We start from the raw sequence: 23,968 nt of genomic DNA on the forward strand, positions 1-23,968 counted from the left end.
ACCCTTTGGGCCGGTTTACCTCCACCATTTGAGGGGTCTGGCGCAGAGGTGGGTATTGGTGTGAGGGGAAGAAGATGACACAGGTGTGTTGCACTCAGCTGTATTTTATCACACAGAAAAACGAGACAAGAAGTTCCCCCTCAGTTTGCTGAGGCAGCCCCTTGGGGGGGGAGGAAGGGGGGTCCAGCTGCGCCTGTGGGCCCCAGGCCTGGCCCTGTACAACACTGGAGACCACTGAGATGGAGGCGTGCAGGGCTGGGGCTGAGGGAATAACACTGGATGCCACTTGGTGCCTGAAAATGGCACAGCCTGTACCTGGGGTGCGCAGTCCTAGAAAGTCACAACAGAGCAAGAGAGGCTGGGGAGAGTCCTGGGGCTTGGCAGTGGGGCATGGGATAGTTTGTGGCAACCCTGGGCCCCTCTCCCCCCACATAAAAATGCAGTGAGGAACTTAGGAGCCTGGGACAGTACCTCCACTAGTGAAAGATATTTCTGACAGGTAAGGGAGCATTTCTGCACTGTGAATGACATCCCGGGCAGGTGCCTGTGGGGTGGGCTGGGTTGTGAAGTGGGAGATCTGGGATGTGCCAATTTCAGGCAATTTTAGGGGCTTCCAAGAGCTGAACCTCCCTTGGTGTTTGCACTGGAGAACTGGTGCCTGCTGCAAGGTCTGTACCCTGAGCTGGAGGTTTGGGTATGCTCAGAAGGCTGTCTGTGAAGGGCTTTTGGGGGGATCTAGCATGGCGTGACCCCAGTGAATGTGCTATGCACCAGCTGGGGGCTGAGAAATTTCCCAGCCTCAGCTCTGGGCTGTGTGCTGGCAGGGGCCAGGAGCCTCTGGCTGCTGCCTCAGGGCCCTCCCTGGGGTGCTAAAGGGGGCTGGGGAAAGTGCAGTCCCTGTGCTAATGTGGGAGCACTGGGCTTGGGGCAGGGGGGCAACCCCTTTGCCCTCTGTTTGGTCCGGGGGGCTGCCCTGGAGCTGTGGGGAGAGAATGGAGAGCCCCAAGACGGGCTCTGGAGCCCCCTCCAGTAGCTCCCCAGCCCGTCAAGGCGTGGTCGTACTCCTTGTTCTGGAGCTGCCTCCTTGGCAGGCAGCTGTTCTCTGTCCCTCCCTTTTCCAGCACAACCCCGGCACCACCAGGGAGTGCTGCGGTGACCGAGAAACTCCTCTGCAGTGCTAAGGAAAGGTGCCAGGTAACTGACCTCCCTGGTGGGCTCTGGCCGTGGGGGGCAGCCTGCAGCCGGGAGGCCTTGGCTGTGGCCACGATTGGGAGGGTGCAGGGCCAGGCTGCCGACAGGCTGCACGGGCGTCAGTGCTGTGCCCGGAGCTCCACACAATGCGCAGCGCCGCATCTGGGAGGAGAGCGGCCCCACTGCCACCCGGGGCTTCTGTACACGTGGGGAGGGGCAGCAGGGCTGTACAGGGCATGGGCAACTGGGTGGTGTGGGTCACAAGCATGCGGGCAGCCATGGCGAGACAACAGCTCCTGGGTATCACCTCTGAGGGGCTGTGTGGCAGCCCGGGCCTGGTGGAGCTGCTGTGGATGAGAAGGGGCAGAGCTGTATGTCCCAGGCAGGTGGCAGTGGCAGGCTCTGCAGGTGGATGCTGCACTCCAAAGCTATCAAGCAGGCAGAGATGTGGGTCAGGCCGGCGATGCTGTGCTGCTGGTGGAGCAGGGCTGGGCACGGAGTGTTTTGGAGCATTTGACTGGGAATAGACTGAGGATCTTGCAATGGGAATGGGCCCAGCAGAGCTGTGGAGGTGGGATTCCTGGCGCTAGTCCCAGCCTGGTACCAATAGGCCATGTGAGAGGTGGCAAGATGGCTCCTGGGCATCACACAGGGGCAGAAACAGAAAGCCTTAGGAGACCCCTGAACTCGAAAGGTGCAATGAGCTGCAGGTGCTTGACCTGGGTGGTGTTAATTGCTTCATTATGTTTGTGGCCACGTGCCCTTCCCAAGAGACCTGACCCAGCCCCGGGGGAGCAGGGGTCAGCAGACACCTGGTGGCCTTTGGGCCGTGTCCATTTGGTGTGTGCACTTTGGGCCTTTACAGAGCTCCTGGAAAGGGTTATTGGAACCAGTTCGACCCAATGATCTCCAGGAAAGGCTCAATGCTGCGGGGAGCCCGGGAACTGCAGTCTGTTGGTGCGGGGGCATGTGTGCCTGCTCCAGCACACTAAGTCCTGCTCCATGTCTCATGGCACCACCACCACCACCACATCCTCCCTGCTGGCAGCCTCTGTCCTCTGCCCTGCTCCCAGAGCCACTCCGGATGCTTGGGGACACTGGGGGTCACTGGCGGTTTCTGCTGCCGAGTTTCCTCCGCTGACTGTCATCTGACTTGTGCACCCGAAAACACTCCTTCAAGTTCTGGGCTCGAATTTTGGGGTTCAGGATCTCCTCCCCAATAGAACTGGGGAACCAGCCCCTCTCCTGGTCATGAAGACGCTCCCCAAATATCCAGCCTGAGCAGAGACAGAGACAGGCATAAATGGGGAAGGACTGGCTCTTGCTCCTGCTCTAGAAGAGCTGCTGGGAATTGCCTATGGAGCTGGCAGTGCTATCTGGAAGCTGATCAGAGGCCTGTGCTGGAGTGGAGCCAGTTTGTAAATCTAGCCAAGGGGAGGGCTGCTTGCTTGAGCAGCATCATGTCAGGACAATTGGTTTCAGAAATGCCAGCAGAAAGCAGCCACTGCTGCCACAAAATGCCACCCCAGAGGACACCCAACGTGACCAAGTTCACCAGCTGCAAGTGTTCCCCAGAGACTGGGACCAGGTTGCTGTGAAGCATCACCAAGGTGAGGGCAACTCTAGGTTACACCTGGGGGGCTGTCAGCACTGCCATGGCTCACAGCCAACGTCCACAGCTCAGGGCAGCCAGGATGTGCTGAGTCTTAGGAGGTGCTAGTTCTCCTGGCTGTGGTGTTGATGCCAGGGTCTATCCCTGCCCCGAGAACCCCTTCTGTCTGCTTGACAGCTCAGGGTGGTGCCCACCCTTCCACAGGGATTCCCAGCCCAGCCCCATCCCGTTCCCTGGTACCATCATCTGTCTTGTCCAGGATGTTGAGGACATCAGCCAGCTCTAAGGACAGCTCATCCGGCTGCTGGGCCACGTAGGGGTGGACGCACTGCATCTGTGGGCAGTCTGTGGGGAATAGGGTGAGGGGTAGTGTGGGAGGGAGCCCGCTGCAGGCCAGCATAGTGTGGGCAGGTGGGACACTGCCAGTGCTGTGGACAGCCCCCCTGACCTGGTAAGAAACCTGCAGGGCCAAGGTAGTGCCCCAGACACCAGGAAGGCAGAGAACTCTATGTGGGGAGGCTGTGCATGGCCACCAGTCTTCCCCTAAGCAGCTTGGGTGCAGCCCAGCCTCAGCTGGAGGGGAGAAAGGGCATGGCCAGGCCCAGGGGCATGTGGGCATCGATGGTGGAAACACGAGGGGAGCCCAGGGAGAAGGTTCAGCTTTGGCAGAGGCCTGGGGCTGCTGCTGGACTGAGATTGGAGAAGAATAAGGTGCCCTGGGGTAGGGGTGAAGAGCTCCTGGCTCTCATGCTGATTCTCTTACCAACAAGTCTGGATGTAAATGAAACAAACTTGGTTCTCCGGTTTGGGGCCAGTGAAATCATCCAGCGCTTCATTTCACTCCTATACAGGGGAGACAAACCAAGCCCGTGAGTGTCAGAGAGGTGAAGGGGCCCCAGCCCTGTGCTCCTCATTCTTCCTCTCATAGCCTTTTCCTGCCTACTCCCCCCAGGGCCCTGGTCTCCCTAGTGATGCTAGTTCCCTCCCCGCCCCCCCCCCCCCTTGCACACCCTGGGTGGGACAAGACATGGGGTTGCTGCAGGGTTCCTGGTTGGCTGTCCCCACTGCAGCAGTATCCCCCTCTGGGGAGCAGCAGGTGGGGTCCTGGCACCCTCTAACCAGCAAAGGCAGCTCCTGGCTGGGGCAGGTCAACCAGAGCAGTTTTCCTGGGGAAAAGCAGTTAAAGGAACCATTTACTCCTGCAGCTGCTGTGCAGGAACATTTAAAGGGCAGAGCTGATTAATTCAGCTGCAGATGGAGCCTGTGGCATAGTAAGGGGTACCTGCTCACTTGGGAGTGGGTCAGACAAGCCCCCTGTGTGAGCACATGGCCAGATCCAGCACCCTGTTACACAGAACCTGAGCCTGCAGCAGGAGGGTGCAGATTCCCCAAGTGCTGGAGAAGCCCCGGGGCTGGCGCTGCCCCAGGGTTCCCCTCAGCTCAGCCTGTTGGCAAGCTGTGTGCTGGATGACATACTTGCTGTGGCCATTTAGAAGACAAGACAGGATGTAAGAGCACAGAGCTTCAACTGAGCTGAGGTAAGCCCTGGCCTGGTTTATTGCCCTCCACAGAGTTCCATCTCACAGACGTCACACGTGCGTTTGCCCTGCATAACCTGACTGATGTCTCTATTTTCAGCAGAGCAAAGCTGCAGCCACATGTCAGGGGACAAGGTGCAGTTCCTCACTGAGCTGGGGGGCTCATTTTCCTGGTCCCAGTGCTGTGCTGAGGTGGCTGGGGGGCAGCTCCTGGGGCTGCAGCAGCATGTGGTCCCAGCTGGAGAGACATGGCTGGTGAATGCTGGCCTACTGACAGCAAGCTAACATGGGGCTGGGGGTATGCATGCTGTACTGCTGTAACAGCCCAGGCACTGGCCCTAGAGAAGGCTTAGATCAATGAGAAAGCCATACCCTGGGCTGCAAATCAGCCTAGTCTGTTTTAGCACAGCAGAATTGTTTGCCCAGGCTGAGCTTGTATCCAGGGATACAAGGAGGCCCCAAGTAACAGAAGGGTAGGGGGAGATCAGCATTGGCACTGAGGAAGCAGCAGCTTCTCCCACCTCTGCCTACAAGCAGGAGCCACTTGGTTTCACAGGGCTGGTCAGGCACAGCCTTGGTCTTCAGGGCTGGAGCCTGCCTGGTGTGCACCCTGGGTGTTCTGTGGTCTGTGACCATGCCAGGGCTGGTTTGTGGCCTGTCTGTCCCCAAACGCAGTGTGCCTGTGGGCCCCCCACCCTGGATGCTACAAATGTCACAGGAGAGAAACCTGCCCTGGTGACCAGTGCCTCTCCACAGGTGAGGACAAAGGCAGACTCAGGAGTGTGCTTCTGGGCAGAGGTCTGTGGGGCTAGCCCAGCTGCAGTGGGACCTCTGTCTACCCTGCTCACCCTGCTCAGCCTCAAGAGCTGGGGGGCAGGGTGACTGCTGTACTCACTGGGACGATGCCTTCAGCATGTAGCTGGCCTCCCGGTCATCAGCATTCTCCAGCAGCCTCAGGATGAAGACGTTGGCCAAACTCTGCCCCTGATCTTCCAGCTCCTCTACCCGAAGAAGTCCCCGGGGAGCTGAGTCGAACACTTGGTACTTGTCTCTGGGAGAGGTAAAAAGAGAAGAGTAGGAAAAACTGCAGTTATCTCAGGAGACTTTGGCTTCCACCACCCAGAACTGCACTGAGGACACAGACTGGGAACCACTGCACGGCAAGAGGAAAACAAATGTCCTGTTGTGGGGAGGGATGAGCGGGTGGCTATGGAAACCCACCACAAAGCAACAGCCATAGGCATACCATGGGGCCTAGAACAAGTTTGCTTGCTCTGTCCAAGCTCCCCACGTACAAAACACAGACAGTTCCCCCTCAGAGGGGACTCTGAGGCTTAATTCATTCCTGCTTGCAAATTGCCTTCGTGTTTTCTGGATCCTAGCTGCTGCAGAAGCAAAACATTTCCAGGCAGGCAGACGCTGCGGTGACACATTTATTAGCGGTGCTGGATGACTGCGATGCTCTCTACCGCCGAGCCCAGTGAAGGCTACAAAGAACCCGCTGTTCTCTGGGACCCATCTGTTTGGGCTGCTGCATTTCACTCGTATCTAGTTGCACAAGACATAGTTCCAAGCATGATGATGTTCTCCTCCTCCTGGGGCAGATTACACCATGTCAAATACAACTCAAGCCTCAGGCCTAAATTTATTCCCCTCTGCTGCTCAAGTTTTTCAGCCTGCTTTCTGAGAAGCTTAACTGACTATGTCTGAGCTCTTTGTCAGGCAGTGATGAGTCAAAACTCATTTCTTGACAGGGAAATAGGCCTCCTGGGTCAGCCCACCAGTTGATGTAGCTCGCTGCCACCCTGCAGACAGTGGTAGATATGTGCTGCCTTACCCTGCTGGCAGACCTGTCCTGGAATGTTCAAGTCCTGTTTGCCTTCAGCTTCCAGCTGGAGTGAGCTGTGCCACTTGTGAAGAGCCAACTGTGCTCAAAGGCAAGGTGACTGCTGGAGTGTGGGGGGGGTACAGGTCAGGCCATGCATGGGACACAGCAGCAGCACAGCCTGGCTAAACCCAGAGGCATAAAAGAGTAATAAAATGCCCCAAGTACTATTCCAATGTTTGCACTCACCCAGGAATTTGCCGGCAAAGTACCAGCAGGTCATTGAAAAGGAACAAGTAGATTTCTCTGAAGAGTTTCTTAGTGCGAAGTGTTCGTGATGTCTTTGGACCATTCATTTGCTGCAATTCCCCCTGCTTCAGCAGCCAGCGGGAGTGAGAGATGATGGGCACAGACTGGAAGTGAGGAAAAGACAGTAAAGATCAGGAGAGCAGACCACAGGGCTTATGTAGTCAGGATGTTGAAAGCAACAGGAGATGCAGAAGGAAGGGTGGTGAGCTCCCATCACCACAGCTCACTGGATTTGAACACGAGGCTACACCCTGTGCAGCCTGATCTGTTTCTTGGAGATCTTGTATTTCAACACCTGGGCTGAGCATTTCTGATCAGAGGGACTGACTTTCAAATTACCCTATTTGGCCTTTTGGCTACCATAAAAAAAACAGGCTAAATGGGTTTCTCACTAGTTGGTTCAGCTGACCAAGTACATAAAAAGGTTACTAAGAAGCTAAATAAGCCCACTGAAGTTGGGAATCAGACAAATCTGAGAAGCATCTCTACAGCACTTGAGAACTGGCAGCTTTATACTCCAGCACTGGAGATTCATGGCATAGATTAAATGAGATCTTGTCAGACATCTCTAAATATTAATTGTCATTCCCTCAGTGGAGCCAAAATAGATCATCAGCAGGTAATTAGAGAATGGACGTAATACATAAATGCAGGGATGGATAAAAAAGGTGGGACAGATTAATTTTGATATTTTCCACCTTTGAAGCGTTTTGCTTCGTGTTTTATATTTCCCTTGAATGCGATTTGTAATGTAGCACAATAGCTGAAAGCTGCCTTGCATTTTGAAGAGATGAGAGGGAAGAGCCAGAACCACGTGCTGGAGTAGGAGCCACCAATTGTGGATGAATGCTTTGATGCCAGTGTGTCACACTTGTGTCCAGGCACAACACACTGGTCTCAGAGTGCACACAGTGCCCACAGCAGCATTGTCCCCTTCACTAGCCCCAGAAGGGAACAGGTGGACCTGGTCACCACAGGACACACACGGAAAGGAGCACACCTGGGCTGCTGCTGCTGTGGCTGTGCATGCAACACCCACATGCTGCTGGTTTGCTGCCAGCAAAGGGTCACCAGCCAGTGCCTATACCTTGATCTTGAATTCCAGTTTCTTCTGGATGCTGATCATCTGCTCTGTTCGGCTCATCTTCCTGACACCTTCATTACATGCTTTCACCACCTGGGAAACAGAGGGTAGAAAGATTTGCCTCCACTGGCCTTAAGCAGGTGAGAAGAAAGGCCTGATGGTGACAAGGTATGTGCCCTGATGATGATAAGGTACATGCCTTGACATACCCAAGCCAAACTCTCCTGTACTGGCAGGTAAAACAGAAGGGAAAAAACCCAACACTCAGCTGGAAGCTGAATGTAAGAGGACATGTTTGATGGCTGCATTCAGTTACTGAACCAGACAGTATTAAGCAACACTTCTGTTTGCACAGCAAAGGGATCAGCTCCTGACACACCATGTATCTCATCTTCCTTGCCCCCAACACCTGAAACAAGTACACATGCAGTATCATACTCAAGAAGAGAATGAAGCTAAAGATCTCTATGCCAAAGATGCAAAAGCTGTGGCTCTGCCAGGCAGCTCCAGATGCCAAGTCTGTGACACGCCCCAGGGACATTCATCACACAGAGCCCGGCTGTGTTCTGAGCACAAACTTTTAACTGAAAACCCACAACCAACATGCAGGCACTACCCTATTACAGGGACCTTAACCTAGATGCCACTGCCTGTTTCATAAGGAGCAACTCTCTTGAGAACTGCCTAGGCAGAAAAATTACTTTGGAGAACAAGCTCCACATTGTGCTCTGTTTCTGCTACTCAAAATCCACAATATCAGGAACTGAAGACATGATAAGCCTCTCAAACAGGACACCTACAGAGAAAATAAGCACCAGATGACCTCTTTTGTGATGCCTGTAGCTAGCTGGATCTTGGGCATCTAAATTTCAACTCTTACGCATAAGTAACTGTGCAAAGGGAGACTTGATCCCGAGTCACTGACAGCTGAATATAAAAGAGCATTCTTTCATCAGCAGCTGCAAGCATCATCCTACAGGAACAGCATTCCTCAGGCTTCTGACCAATGGAAAAACAACTGGCTGCCAGGTGTGTGCCAAGGGATTCTGCAAGTGCTAAGTCATGCAGAACATTTTTCTCTGATAAGGTCTCTGTCTTTATCCCTAGCGATCTCCAAAGGGTACACTTCCTAGCCTAGTTCAGGGCAAGCCCAAGAGCCCATTTCTTCCTAGCATTTCAGTCACAAGTTGCAACTGTTCCTTGAGGTTGACATTCTAGCCTGACAGACAGGTAGTCTGGAGGTGGGATTGCCTTGTCTGGCCATGTCAGGGGCAGCCTGGGAGGAAATCAACCAAGTGCCTTCCCAGTGTTCGGTGCACAGCACGACTGAACATCACATCTACCTCCTGGCTTCAGGGTAGAGAGCTAAAAGCAGGCCTGAGAACTTAAACTGTTACTCTAGCTCAGAGAAGGAAGTTGTTGTGTTGTAGGAAACCTGACACAGTTGTCACATGCTGCCTGTTGCAGCTAATTGCATGTCTCCATAGGATCCATCACCTTCAGGTATCTGCAAAAACAGTCTACATTCTTGAAGGCCCCAAGGCAAAATGTTCTCTCTGCCCTTTGCTCCAGCTGAAACATACTGTTAGCAAGGGAACACCTCATTACTGATATTCAAGTGCTGCTAGATTGGTTCAGCTTTGACAGCAAGGAAAACTTAAGAAAAAAAAAATTACTCTTGAAATACAGTGACTGGATTCAAAGGGACAGCTCCAGGAATGAATGTAGTATATAGATCTTCTCTGGGGAGGAGGGAAAGAAGCACGATGGTTTAATCTCTGATCTTCAGTTAGCTCATTCATACTTACTGTTTCCAGTTCTTTATGGGCATCGAGGGCAGTGCTTTCCCTGTCAGACTTCTCTTCCACTTTCTTCAAAATATTCTGCAGGGGAGGAAAGGCTGGGTTAATTCTGATCCCAGTCTGACAGTGTAGAAAGTCAGTTTGCTAGCCTCAGGCTCATCCTAGCCATTAGCCTAACTACAGGCCAGGTGACAGAGTATAGTGACTCTCACCTCTTTGTTCCTCTTTTTCAATAGAACCTGTCCTGTCAATAGAATCTGACCTTACATCTCAAAGGACTATAGTGGGCAGACTCCTATTTTATAAAAATAAATGAATAACTAAACAATACTAGAGCTGGCACTATTAGTCTAATCCCAGTGGGTAAGCCCATTTGGGACAGAGTTGTTTCCTCATCCTTAGAAGCATGTCCTCCAGCACAGTGCTGAGACAAGCTGGCAAAACCTGGTCCCAACCATCACCATGTTGGGCATTACACACAGAGTATTTTCATGTCCTTCAGCTGTTCTGCATTATGCATCTGTGGGTCAGCCTCCTCACCACCAGGCAGCTGGGTTAATGGGATAATTGTTACTCCCTCTAGCAGCTCCACAAAGTTTCTCCTCAACTCTTTTGCTCAGCTCTCTGGCAAATTCAACATTAATATGAGAAGAGCTTCTGAGTGACTGAAATCTCTTTTCCATAGTTGTTGAGAGTGCCTGTTTCCACAGAAATGCCTCATCCTTCATTTAGCTCTAGGCCTGATCTTGGCTGTCTCTAAGCCTCATTTAGAACTGCTGAATAGAATTCCAGGAGTGATCCAGAAGACCTTTGGGAGAGCGAAAGAAGAACAAAAAACTCTACCTGCACCAACAGCTTGAGCCGAGTGATCCTTTGAAAGGGCAGAATCAGGAAAGAAGAAAAGGACAGGCCCTTGCACTTGGGATCCAGCTCCAGCTGAGAGATCACCTCCCGAAAAGCTGGCTTGTCCTGGCTGAGAGGAGACACACAAAAAGTGAGGGCTTCGAGTGCTACCCAGCCTGCAACTCCAGTGTGTGGCTGGTGACCCAAAAACAGCTCAGTCCCAGAGACAGCATCTGCCTGGCCTCTCCTAAGAAGAGGTAAGAGGGGAGGAGAGGACTTGAATGCTTTTAGGTGTATTTTGGTTCAAATCTAGAACTATTTATAGCATAGGGGGAGGGAGAAAATACACTTTTAATGTACAAGCTCTGGTAGTGTTCACATGTGTAGCACATCTAGCTCAGCAGCATACGCTGCGTGCGTAGGTGTGTGTGAATGGGGTGTGTGTCCAAGTAGATGAGTCAGAGGCATAATTATGTATTTTTACACAGTTGGAGCTCTGTGACAAGGTGAAATTCACACAGCCATAAGAACAAGACAAGCCATGAAACAGCTTAATCTTGGCTACTCCTGCCTGCTTAGCTGGGGATGGAAATCATAATCCAGGCTGAGAAGACTAGGGGCCATGCCCAGCCCTTCCCATGGTGGTGTTTGAAGCAGATGAGGCTCTGTAGGGCTGTGGGCACAGCTTCACAGAGCAGCCCCAGCTGCCATCAGCACAGACAATGCCTCTTGGCCACTGTGGGGCCCTGAGGAGGACTAAGGCTGCCAGAGCCCTGGCTAGCAGCAATAGCACAAATGAGAAGACATTGCTAATTATGCAAAACCTGTCTTTCCCTCATGTGACTTGCAACCATCCAAGAGAAGCCTTTGTTAGTGCTTTTCCCTCCTGGAGCAGGTTCGTGTGTGATGGTGTGACTCACCAGAGCCACAGCAGGACCTGTACGTGTCTGAGGAACAGACAAACAGGGGGACAGTGACACACCTCAGGCTTTCAGTTCAGCTAAGTGCTGCAAAATTCTTGTGCCAGCTATGGCAGCCTGTGGAAGCAAGTCTATGCTTTGCAATTTGCTTTTAGGTTCTCCCACAGATAAAAAAATATCACTGCCCTCTAAATTGCTATGTAGGAATACCTCCACCTCCAACAGCTCCTTTTGATGCTCAAGTAACGCAGCCTATTGCTGCTCCACTCCTGAGAGATCCACTACTGGCTCTAAAGCAAACTGTTTATATCTGCAACTAAACTGCTCACCTCTGAATGAAGGAGGCCCTGAAGTACCCTCCTTTTGGAGAGAACAGTTGGCCACATTCAACAGAGGCCCCTCAAAGTGTTGTGCTGTGTTTCTTTTTGGTTTTGGTGTTTTCCCTCAGAAGTTGGAGAGCTGTGAAAGAGAAGGATTAGGGCTTGCTACATCTCTCTGAACCAGCTGCTGCTACCGGGAGGAAGCAATGGGCTGTCCTGAAAGAATCCAGGACATTGTAACTAAAGAAAAATTAATTCTCCTGCTCAAAGACAAGCTTGTAGGGCACTCGTTGTTTTGAGCTGGTGTGAGGGATTCCTACTGGACCAAAAGACTTGCTAAAATTGAAAAATGTTTCAAAAATATCTTGGATTGTATCCTCAGGCCTAGGCAATATCTGTTTGTGTAACACCAGAATGTGGAGAAAAGAGCCTGGGGGGTTTTTTTAAGATTTTTTTTTTTCTGGAAAAAAAAAAACCCACAACACAAAACAAAAGCAAACCAAACAAAAAACCCACGAATTCTCAGCTTTGGGAAGGCCAAATCTCTCACTGAGAAACTCAGGAAAAGAAGTGGCTGTTCTTGTCAACAAAGATCTCTACTATAAGCTTGGCCTTTCTTGCCACTACTTTCAGTTTTTAAAATACATCCATCTCACAAGAGCATGTCCCTATGAACAACATAAATATTTCCCACAGTTGGGAACTGCTGGCTCTGAATGTACTTGATTGTTACCTGCACACTATAGTACCTCAACCTTATTAAAGCCTTTTAATTGTTTTTCTTTTTATAGGTGCAGTGAAACCCAGTGAAGTGGAAAATCCTGCTGCTGTACTATTGAGCCCTTTCTCAGAAACATCAAAATTGCAGGCTAAATCCATGGCCTGTACAATTTTGAAAAATAAGAGTATCAAGCACTGGGACTCACAGAAGCTGCTTGTAAGCTCTCTCCTGGTAGGTCTGGTTGGAGACATAGGTGATGTAGACAGAGAAGTGATTAACTGTATGTTGGTAGACAATATCACACACATCCGAGATGGACAATATTCTCCTCCACCCGCTGCTTCCAGGTCCATCAGGAAGCTAGAGGAGAAACCCAGCACTCGCATTAATTTGTGACTCTCTGTCCCAGATAATTCCCAGAAGAAGCCCTTGGGGTTCAAAGCAAACAAATGTGGCCACAGGCTCTTTGAAAAGGCAGTGGGTACCAGCCGTGTCATCCCTCCACAGATGAGGTTAGCAAAGGGAGAGGCCATGCAGCTGGACACCCATCCAGCAGCAGCTCTTACCGCTCAACTGACAGCCATAACATCCAGGACGTTGGAGAAGAGGATGTGTGCCTCAGACTGGTGTAAGATCTTCTTCAGACGTTCATTCTCCATGAAGTGAGACACCAGCAGATTCAGACTCTTGTAATACGAGGCTTCGGAAGTAACCAGCTCAAACATGGCCTGGGAAGAATTCCAGAGAAGGAGATCAGCAGGTACCTTCTATGGAGAGGCAGATGCAGTGGTAATGAGACAAGTCTGTGCTACACAGGTTGAGGACCTCCCACCCACCCTTGCAAAGTGAGGGCATGGAGAGAGGCAAGCCCCATGGTAAGTGATGGGAATGGGAAGATTTCCTCCCTCAACCATCATCCCTCTCTCCTTCTATCCACTTTCCTAAGTTGTTTGACTACATTTCCTTCCATTGACTCTCTCCAGCAGAGTTTTTCTCTTTTCTCTCATCACACAGAAGCACCCTGATTTTGGGGAACTGCACAAGTAAAAGCACTTCATGGGCTCCCCCTTCCTCCTTCGTGTTTCTCGGGCTCCCTGCTCAACCCTGGCCATGGCCATTTCTGACCCAGTTCACCAAGCCTGCGAACAAGACATGGTAAGCCTTAAACTACTACTACATAAAATGATCTCCCAAATGCCAGCCCTTGGTTTCTCCTGAAAAAGAAGTCTCTGGTACAAAAGCCTAACTTCCTCAGGCCTGGGCTGTGGTCTGGGGAAGCAGAAAGACAAATTGATGGTTTGGTTCAGAGATAAATCACAGTTAATGACATGAGGATGTAAAACCTCCTGCCCACAGCGCTGCTGCAGGGGCAGTCCACTGTTACCACACAGACCTTACCTACTCTCCATCCAATGTTTGTTTGCCTTTGTTTAGAGGTAGATTAAAAAATGGTGATTACTTAAACACTACCCAATCTGTTAATTGAAGATTCTCCATGGGCTTGAATAGACTGAAAATCATGAGATTCTTCAAACATCTCTTGATGAAGCTGTGTCTTTGGCTCTCCTCCTGGGCTGGCCCATGCTGCCACTACTGAAAGAGGAACCTTTTGGTAGCCCAGTGAAAGTCTTGACTTCCTTGAAAGAGTAAAGCTGCTTTGATCCCAAGGCCAAAGCTCCCCTACTGCCCAGCACTCCTCTGCTGCAACCAGGGTGGGCCACTGTCGAGACAAGTCCCAGAGTTCTGGCTCTCAGAGGCTTCAGGGGGTCCAGATAGAATCAAGAAGACCCAAAGGAGCAGCAGGTAAACACCGTATTATGTCCTGTGCCTATGGAAAAAATACCTTTCAAATTAGCTGAGGGGTCTGTCTTGTGGCTTGGTTCTTCTTTTTGCCTTGGTTGTTATTGGCTTTTTTTTTTTTTTAATTTTTAAACAAATGATTTAAACTCTAAAGAAATAATGAAATCCATTGTGAAATTACCAGAGCACAAGATTCTGATTTACAGGGGACACCCAGGAAAGTTCAGAAACATCTCCACTGATGGAGAGGAGACCCTGGAGCATTTGCCACTGCACATGGAAGGCACAAGTTTCTCAAGTGACAGGGACCCCAATGCCTTCTCCAAGCAGCCCAGATTGCTCTTTCCCTTTTGAATGGTAAGTATGAGCTGTAAACCATCTATGTAACCAACTAAGAAATGGAATTATGTGCTCTCTGTGAATAATTGAAGCTAGTTCTAAGCAGTCACCACAAAAAAAAAAAAAAAAAGGCATGAGCTTCTGGTTCCAGAACTGGCAAAAAATAGTAAGGAAAAAAAAATTGAACTAAATGTCAGTTGATATAATTGCTATCTTCCTGAGTCTACAGTGAAACGAGCTCTTGGAAATATGACCACTGTTCCATCAGTCCTCTTGGCCATTGACTTCATGAAATTTCATAGTCTCATAAAGCTGTGCTAATAATTTCATTGCTTACTTTCTGGCAGAAACTGAGAAAGGAAAAGGAAAATTTAGAAAGATAAAAAAGGAAAACAATTGTTACTAAAGACAGGTGTAAGTAACCTATAGGCTAAGTTCCTATTTAGATAATATGATGTTTTATTGCACAGATTGGAAATATCTGTTCCAATTAGCCCTGCTTTGCATGGAAAACACCAGGTTACTAGGAGGAATTCTGGTCTAGTTGCTAAGGGATGTTGTTCTGAACCATTGCTACAGCATTGGCTGTGACCAGAACTCAGACCTGGCTGCCTTCATGGGGCCAGTCTGACATCCACCTGCCAGAAGGACAGAGTCCATCACAAGAGCTCTGGAGAAAGGCACAGCAAATTTGGAGGTCTGAAATCTAAAGTTTGATCCAAGAGGGAAAGTAAATTAAATCTTATTTGGAGACTTGTGAAAATGGAACAAAGAAGGAAGACCACCGATGTATCAAACACCCTCTTCCACACAGAGACCATGACGCCAGTGCATACAATCAGGTTCAAGTCCCTTTTTTCCTGAAGCAAAGAAAATGTTCAGAGTGGCATCTCTCTGATTTAAGTTGACACCATGATGTGGTGCAGATTCACCTGTTTCTGATTCTTTTTCTAACACCAAAGTGACCCAAATTGAAAATAATACTTGGCAAAAACCTTATCAAAGCTTATCCATCTTAGCAAAATGGGATCAGTTCAAAGACTAAGAATATTCTGCTAAAGCTATTTTTATCAGTAAATTGTTTTGGTGAGCTCCACTCAGCTTGGAATCTCCTGCAACACAGAAGAAGAACACAGCACTGGAAAATCAATTATAGTTAGCAGAAAAGAACAAGGCAAAGAAAGTATAGAGTAAATAAAACAAGAAGAAATTGAAAGGTAGAGAACTCAACTAGGAAGTAGGAATAAACTAGAGGCCACCCCACAAAAAGGCCATACCAATTGCTACTTTAAAGTTTATGCTGAACAAGGTTTCACTGATTAAATGTTGTTCCTTCTCTAATTTCTGTATTGCTACCTCTTCAGAACCTAGTGCCCTTGCTGACAGAATTTGTTTTAACTCAAATCCCATGTGCTATGTGTGTTTTCTCTCTTGTTACTTGCTGCTCCTGCAGCATACATGTTTGTCTGTCATTTATTCCACGTTGACTCTATGGCAGAACCCAATGAGCATTTCTTTCAGCTTGTTCTTTTTTGCATCATTACATTTGCTCTTTAATTCAAAGAAAGCCCTTGGTGATTCAAGTTTTGCAGTGTTTGTTGCTAAATAGATGTCTGGATAATTAAAACTACCCTATCAATGACTTATCAAGATAATTATGCAGCACATAATTTCCTGAATTTCTCTGACCTCTGTGGTCTGTTAACATCTTTTGCTTTTTCTTTTGTTCTCTTCTTCTCATTTGCACCCCACTTTTTTTGAAACCCTTACAGTTGTTTTTATATCTTTCTGCTCTCCACATTCACTTCAGATGAAAAAAGCTAGTGTGGCAGAGGCCATCACTGTCTGAATTCTGATTGAGTTTCCCAGGGCTAATGGGCTATATTGCAACAATTCTTTTTGCTGAAACTGCTGGGGCTGGACATGCTTTTTGGCTGTTGGTTTGGTTTGTTGGCTGTTTTGGTTTTTTTGTGAGTTTTCTCTCTTTCCCGTATATTTCCATTTTCTGGTTCATTTCTTCAATGAGGCACAGTGACAAATTTGCCTTCCATGACACTTTTCAACCACTCATTGCTCTTCCAGTCAAATTTCTCATTTTGATGCTTGGGCAACCACCTGTGTCCCTCTTTTAATCTTGTGGTGATAACCTGCTTAGTCATTTTTTATCATTGCCAGTAACAAAGAGTGGATCCCTCTTCTTGTTCTCCCTCATTTTGCAGATTACTTGCACATGAGCAACTTTTTCTCTGCCTGTTTAAGCCATCACAGCTATGGTTGTGTTCCTTCCTCAGCTGTAAACAGGGGTGCTTGCTTCAACTTTGTTTCTACTTAGAATCATAGAATTGGCTGGGTTGGAAGGGACCTCTGAGATCATCAAGTCCAACCCTTGATCCACTACTGCTACAGTTCCCAGCCCATGGCACTGAGTGTCACATCCAGTCTCTTTTTAAATATCTCCAGGGACGGAGAATCCACTACTTCCCTGGGCAGCCTATTCCATATACTGATATTCCATATACTGAGGATACTGATATTCCTCCCTGTGGTCTAACACTCTTGTTCTACCTCTCCTGGCTGAAGAACTTGCAAACTCTTCTAATCCTGTGTTTAGCACAGCTATGAAGATAAAATGGGTCAGGAAAGTATGATTTTGTCTGTAAGACATTTACTCCAGAGTTTCTGCTGCATTGTACTACAGGTAAATTTCTCTAGTCCTCCTTCATGAAGATGAACACTTTAGAGTCACCTCCTCAAGCTCACACATACAGCTCACACTCCCAGTTCATATCCAGAAGTACAGTTCCAGTGCTGCAGGAGCAGGCAGTGATTGCTTATAGTGAGGCTGAATTCAGCATCATTCCTGTAATTGCCTCAGTGATTCCCCAGCCCTCCTTGTTTCCTGTCCCTGACTCTTCTCACAAAGCAGATTCTCCACTGTACCTATTCAATGTTCAGCCAATTTCTAATCTCTCGCTGTGCTAATCCCAGAACAAACAGGAAGAAAATTCAAGCTCTGATAAACTCACTTGAGGGGAAAGCATAGCATTTCTTTAAGGCAGGCCTGTCCCATCTCCATCTGCTTTATTTCTCTCATTATTTATGCAGAGATCAAAATTCAGCATGCTTAGTGCTGGGGTTCAGCAGCAGTGAGATTTTTTTCCTTAAAACATCTGCAGGTAATGAACATAACTCAACAGAAGTGGCAGGCTTTCAAATATATAATCCAAACTTTTACGAAAATGTTTCTCTGTAAAAGACTCTTTGTTTAGAAGCCAAAAGAAAAAGAAAAGCTTGTCATTTTTCAGATGCCACACTGTGTTTTGTAATGTCAGTGGTTAGAAGTACCACGTTTTGCCAGGTAAACAGACCTAAGATGATGGAAAAAACCCGCACAGAAGAGAACCATGGAAAAGCAGCTAATAATTTTATCCACCTTCAGCCACAAACCCTGCCACAGGAAGAGGCTGTGCCTGTTAGCCCAAGCTACCCCATCTACAAGGTACAAAGCTGAAGTGCTTCACCCAGCACTGCGCTGGCTACAAACAACAGTTGCTGAGCATTGACAAAGCGGCACGCACGCTCCCTGCGGCTGCCCAAAAATAGCAACCAAGTTGTACAACTGCTGTGTGACTGCATGTTTTGCATTACTCCCACCCTTTCAACTGCTAGAAGACAGCCCTACAAATTAGCGCATCTTATGAGCCAACTGAAATGGTGACATCAACTGTGGCTTGTATGGCTAAAATACAATTAACCTGTCATGAATTTTTTCCTGTTTTGCGTAAGACTCCAGGTAATATTTAAAAATTAAGGGAAGCTCATCAATCTCTCATTTCTTCTTTTTTTTTCAGTTTACTAGACATCATAGTTCTTACCACATCACTGTTAATGGTTGAATCCTTCTTAAGATTTCCCTGGTGAAAAGTAGTGTACCCTGCTAAGTCCACTTCAGAAGAGGAAAACCAAAAGCTCTACTGCAAGAGCCTCCTCATTATCCCTCTTTTCGTTTATAAATTGTTCCTACCACTGAATCAGAAAACCAAAAAGTTCTGTTTTGCTACAGAAATGTCCAGCAGCAACAGCATCTAGAACAACACCTGTAGTTTCAAAAAAAAACCAACAGTGGGTGGTGCTAACCAGTGCTACACAGAAGAGCAAGGCTTACAGTGACTGCTATGAAGCTTTCAATCTTAAATCCTGATAATTTGACTTAATTCACTCTCACCCTTTTCAGCAGCAACCCAGTTAAGAAATGCTCCAGCTTCCCCCATTACCTCCTGCAGCTTGATCTCATCTGGCTGGAGGATGCTGAGGACGCCGCTGCTCCGGATCTCGGGAAGATCCTGCCATAAGTTGAACCTGGAGTTGGAGTTCCTCAGCAGACTGATTTGTGGAGGAGCTTTGCTTTCAGTGGTACTTGAAGGTTCTGCTTCGGATGAGGTTTCCTCACTGGGTGAACTCTCTTCGGGGTCTTGTCTGTGGAATCCTGCAGTCTTCTGGTTTCAATCTCCCTCGCGTGTAGATTTATCTCTATATTCCTGGTACAAGAGCCCTAGAAGGCAACATTAACAGGTCTGAGAGGTAACAGCTGAACAATAGAGCTGAGATGTATTGTAGGAAAGGATATTTGGTTTGCATTAGTGTCCACCTCAGCAGAGGTGAGAGAGGAGATCCCTGCTGCGCTGAGCAAAAAAAGCCTGTGGCAGCCTTCTTATTTGAAGCCGCCAGTGGAAACTATAAATGGAAGGCCATTTCTAAATCTGAAAGTGTTGTCAGCAAATCTGCTCTCACAAAACATTTAGTAAACACAGTCAGATGACTTCGAGATCAATCAGAAGACATAAATCAAGCAGGTTTTAATTTGCTAGGTTTTTAAATGCTTTAAAACTTTTATTTTCTCTGCAATATTACGATGCTATGAGTTATATGCTCAATAGGTATGTGATAGCATGTGTCTGGAAAACTAATATGCACACACCAAAAACTGCTTTAGAGGAGCAATTTGAAGGCTCTGAAAATCCCCCTAGGAGGAAACACTGAACAGCTCTTAGGCATTAGACAGGTAAAGCACTGAGACAAGAAGCAGTGGGTTCCAGTTTATTTTGATACTGACTTTGTTGTTAGCCTCAGATGTGTCCCCCTCCCTGAGAGTGTCAGGGACAGGTCAGATGGGGCTTGGAGCAACCTGGTCTAGTGGAAGGTGTCCTTGCCTGTGGCAGGGGGTTAAACATGATGACCTTTAAGGTCCCTCCCAGTCCAAACCATCTAGGATTCTGCGCCGCTTAATTTCATTCTGTTTTCCTTCTCAGATGTCCTGTGATGACTGAAATTACTAAATTAGCATGCAAAAGGTACCCGGATGCCACGAGCACCAAGGAAGGGCTATGAAGGTCACACCATCTTGGCAGCACATCAATCACATGAGGTGTGCTTGAGTTTGTTACCATCTTCAGGAGGAGATGAAATGGCCCAGAATTTGCCACTGCTCTGGATCTCAACTGACAACACAAAAAGGTTAGGAATCGCTGAAAGTTCTCCATCCATCTTTAAAGTGATGCCTGTTGTGCCTGCCTAGGGCTTGCTGACTATAACCCATCTGAGCCATCTGTAAGACTGAGAATATTAATTGTTTGAGCATAAAATGTAATTTAGAAGAATTTAGGAAGACGAGCACAAGCCTGTCTGTGCCCACTCTCCTCTGCTACTGCAAGATTGAAGAGACCACAGCTTATGTTATTTCTCTTGGGTTTGCACCTTGAGATTGCAAGAGTGTGATATGAATGAATACAGAGAAAAGGTCCTCGATGTTAAATAAAAAGAAACAAACCTAGGTAATTTGTCTAAATCTTGGGGTTTAAATCTATATACTCGCATGCACTCAGGGTATTTATCTCAGAAGCAGAGTTCTGTGTTGTAATAAGATGAAGACAACTGGGCCAGGGGTTTGTCCAGGAACGGTAAAAATGTAGATGTTCCTGCCTATTAAACCTCTGGACCAGTTTTCACAAGGCTCTGTACCAGTTAGTGTTGAAAAGTGTATCAGAAATATGCTGGGGGAGAGTGCAGGCCCAAGGACATGAGTACTGCAGTCTGTGAGCCCACCCTGTTCTCTGTTCTCCCTGGAAAGACGTTCAGCTCTGGATTAAATAGCAATCAGAGTAGCTGTGCCTAGGAAACAGCACAGGCTTCTGTTAGCTTCCTACACCATAACCCAGGAGAGGAGACTTCCCCTGAAGTTTTGCATGCTGCTGCTCCTTACATAATTTCTCTCTGCATCAACTCGGCTGATGCAGCTTTCCTGTGCATTTCTGCCCGCTGTTCAGCCACCGGGAGGGTGCTGACCTGGGGTGGAAAAGCTCCTTCAGGAACAGAGTAGAGAGCCTGCAAAATCAGAGCTGTTTTCAGTAGTCCTGGTCTGTAAAATCAGGCTTGTGACTGGAACCCTGGTGGAGCATGGAGTATTTTGTGTAAAGGAGATTTAGTGTCCCTCATGCAGATCTGGAGAGCAGCCCTACAGAAAAAGAGCCTCCAGATAAATTTCCCCCTTGCTTTTAAAAGAAATCCAGATAAAATTCAGACAATAAACAAAAATAATTATAACATATATAGTAATGATTATTATATTATTATCCAGATAATTTTAAAATGCAGATAATGAAATTTGATTTTGTTTCTAGGTTACTTGTCTGACAAACCCAACAGATGAGCCCTACAGAGCCTCCCATGGAAGGCAAAGGCAAATATGGCCACAGGGAGATCTGGTGGACTAAAAGCACCCACTACCAGAACTGGTTTGAAAACGACAGCAAGGTAACACATTTTGAGGAGGGAGATGAAGGCAGGCTGGCTGAAGCTCTTCCACAGATAGCAATATGGGGATGAAGCAGAAAGGTGATACCAGAGGAAAGATAGGTATATGCTCAGGCAGAAAAGGGGTAGGAAGAAACAAAGAGGGTTGTGCTAGCAGGAAAAAAGATTTTCTCACTGTCTTGGTGTAAAAGGTCCATTGTTTCTCAGTAAAGAGGTTACAAGGGGTAGAGCAAAGGCTCAGAATGGGAGAGAGGGGGAGAGAAGCCGTGCAAAAGCCTACTCTAGATGAAGCAGGAGGTGGTCAGGAAAAGAATACACTTGGGAACTGACCACAGAAAGAAGCTGAGATCAGTAGCTGAATGTGACTGGGAAGACAAGATGTAAACCTGTACATTTAGTCAGTGAACGAGTACTACATGTCAGAGACCTGTCCATCCATTGCTTCATGTCCCAGCTGTCCCTGCTGTGACCTGGCCACATGTTAATCGTGTGGTGTGGTCAGAGCACGGCTCTAGTGTTGCCTGCTGACTTCAGTAGTTAAGGCTGATCTTCCTAAGGGTGTTTACAAAGTTTGTACAGTATGTAACAGACACTTCCCTTTGTGTTTACGCCATTTAACTTTGCTTTCAGTCTCCTTCCCAGCTCTCTCAAAAACTGGGAAGCGAATTGAAAGACTAGTTACTAATTTGGGAAAATGCTCATGTCAGAGAGTTCTCTGTTCTCTTAAAGTAAATGCTATTACAATGAAACAAACCTATGTAAAAACCTCAGGAGGTCCAGAGACCTTTTGTCTGAAGTTCTCTGCTCCAGTTTCAGGCAAAAAGTCCATTAATGCCTCAAAGGCAGGAGGGATGGAAGGGGCTGTGTGTGCTCCAGGCATTTGAAATGACCTCTCTGTCAGGGATTAGTGTGGCATCTCAGGTTGTCAAGACCCCTTCTCCTCCAACCAAGGTGCAACAGACCTGCTTGCAGTAACACTGAGGCATGCACGGCTATCACATGGGTCCCTTCCAATATACAGGGGTATATATGTATTTATACATATAAAAATATAAATTAATATAGCTGTTGGGTTGCTCTGAAGTCCTGCTGGTTTTAGTATTTTTATCATGCTTCTTAGCAGCACAGTCCCAGTAAACTGACAACATATTGGCACATCTGCCCTGGGAGATGAGTACGTACACAACCAAGTAACAAATCCAGCAACATCCATCAAATTGCTCACCACTTTGCTCCAGAAGACTTCAAAACCTTGTTCTGCCTGACAGACACTGGCAGGCTGTGGCTGGTTGCACACAAGCCTTTCCCCCCAGCACAGTCCCAGTGGCTTCAGGTGCTCCAGGAATCAACCCTGCCCACTGCAACCTGCCACCAAACTGCGGATGCTCTCCTTTCCCACTGACAGCACAAGAAGCTGCCTCATTCCTGCCAGAAAGGTTCACCTTGCTGCTCCTGAGATCTGTCTGATTTTTCCAGGTAATGTGCTACATTCCTTCCCCCTGTTATTTCACAGTTTTATTTCCTGAAATTGTACAGAACTTTAAAAAGAAAGCTTCTGTATTCCCACCTCGGGATGGGTTTAACTTTGCAGTTGCCCAAATCTCTCTGAGGAATGTCACAGTTCAGATGTGGGAAACCAAGAAACAAGCTCTGAAGGTCCCCTATGCATCCCACAAGAAAAAAATTTCAAAAGCACCACAGGAGCAAAAGCAACAGCAGTCCTCCGCCTCCACGGATGCCCACAGATAACCTCAGCTCTGCCTTGCTAAAGAGACCACAAATTATACAATAACTTACTCCTGTGGCTGCAAACGTGGTTACAAACACAGGCTGACCCCCGTGGTACAGCTCATGTTCGTCAACAGCCTCCGCGCTGGTGCTGACCCCAGAACTTCAGTCTCACGCGTTTTTGAGCACGCAAGATCAGATTTTCCGCAGAAAGCTGGCTGTAGCCTGAACGACTGACTGCTTCGTAATTACAACAGGTAATTGTTACTGACGGATAGAGCTAAAGCTGTTCGGCAGCAGTGTTAAATCTCCTCTTAGGCAGCGTGCAAACCTGATGCCCCCGAAGCCAGCAGAAAGCTCCCGCCGCGGTCACCGAGTTTTACACCGAGGGCGAGAGGTTTCCCCGCCGGGACGGTGCTGGGTTCCCGCCTCGCCCCTGCCCCAGCTCCCTCCTGCCCGGTGCCGCCCGGGTTTTGGGTCTGGCCTTCGCTCGCTAAACGCTGCCGGCTGGTGGCTCCGAGGCCGGGAGAGGGGGCTCGGCCAGGTCCCGGCCAGCTGCGGGAGCGGGAAGGGAAGCGAAGTTGAGTGGGAGCGAGGCCAGGGGACCCCGGCCGATACCGGCGAGGGACAGCGGGGCGGGTGCGGCTCCTTACCGATGTGCTCGATGAGGTTCCTCCAGGAGTCGGCCGTCATGGGGTGGGCGGTAGGCGTTGTCCCGGCTGCGGGGCTCTCCTCAGCGGTCGCGGCAGGCTCCCTGTGGCAAACCCCCAGGGGCACCCTTAGCACGGCGGCGAGGCAGCCCCTCCGCGCTGGGATAGGCCCATCCGCCCCCCTCCCCCTCGCCCCGCTCACCTGCCGGGCTGTCCCGCCGATCCGTCCTGTTCGAGGGCGCAGGCGGCGCTGAGGGCCGCGGCCAGCAGCTCCATGGCCGGCGGCGGCAGGCGGCTGCCGAGCAGCTCTGGCGGCAGCGGCGGCAGCGGCGGCGCGGGGCTGGGGCAGTCCGGGAGGTTGCCACGGTAACGGGGGTAGGAAGGCAGCAGCCTGCGCGGGAGGGAGAAGGGAGCTTCAGCCACCCCCGGGACGCCCCCGCAGCCCCCCGACAGCCTCTGAGCCCTCAAACCCCCTC

General features: G+C 48.8%; 1 protein-coding gene across 1 annotated transcript in view; it reads right to left on the bottom strand.

Moving 5' to 3' along the window:
- Positions 1-88: 88 nt before the first annotated feature.
- The window catches only part of NGEF (neuronal guanine nucleotide exchange factor), a 48,281-nt gene continuing 24,401 nt past the window's right edge, over positions 89-23,968 (bottom strand). Inside the window, 17 exon segments of the mRNA XM_030456288.1 lie at positions 89-2,468; positions 3,044-3,148; positions 3,567-3,646; positions 5,237-5,392; positions 6,416-6,579; positions 7,563-7,652; positions 9,368-9,442; positions 10,205-10,334; positions 12,371-12,480; positions 12,482-12,505; positions 12,507-12,544; positions 12,740-12,893; positions 18,579-18,782; positions 18,785-18,814; positions 18,816-18,856; positions 23,496-23,596; positions 23,695-23,883. Of these exon segments, the coding sequence (XP_030312148.1) occupies positions 2,296-2,468; positions 3,044-3,148; positions 3,567-3,646; positions 5,237-5,392; positions 6,416-6,579; positions 7,563-7,652; positions 9,368-9,442; positions 10,205-10,334; positions 12,371-12,480; positions 12,482-12,505; positions 12,507-12,544; positions 12,740-12,893; positions 18,579-18,782; positions 18,785-18,814; positions 18,816-18,856; positions 23,496-23,596; positions 23,695-23,883 (1,864 nt within the window). The 3' untranslated portion in view covers positions 89-2,295.

This window comes from Calypte anna, chromosome 9, assembly GCF_003957555.1.
Source record: "Calypte anna isolate BGI_N300 chromosome 9, bCalAnn1_v1.p, whole genome shotgun sequence".
Taxonomy (NCBI): domain Eukaryota; kingdom Metazoa; phylum Chordata; class Aves; order Apodiformes; family Trochilidae; genus Calypte; species Calypte anna.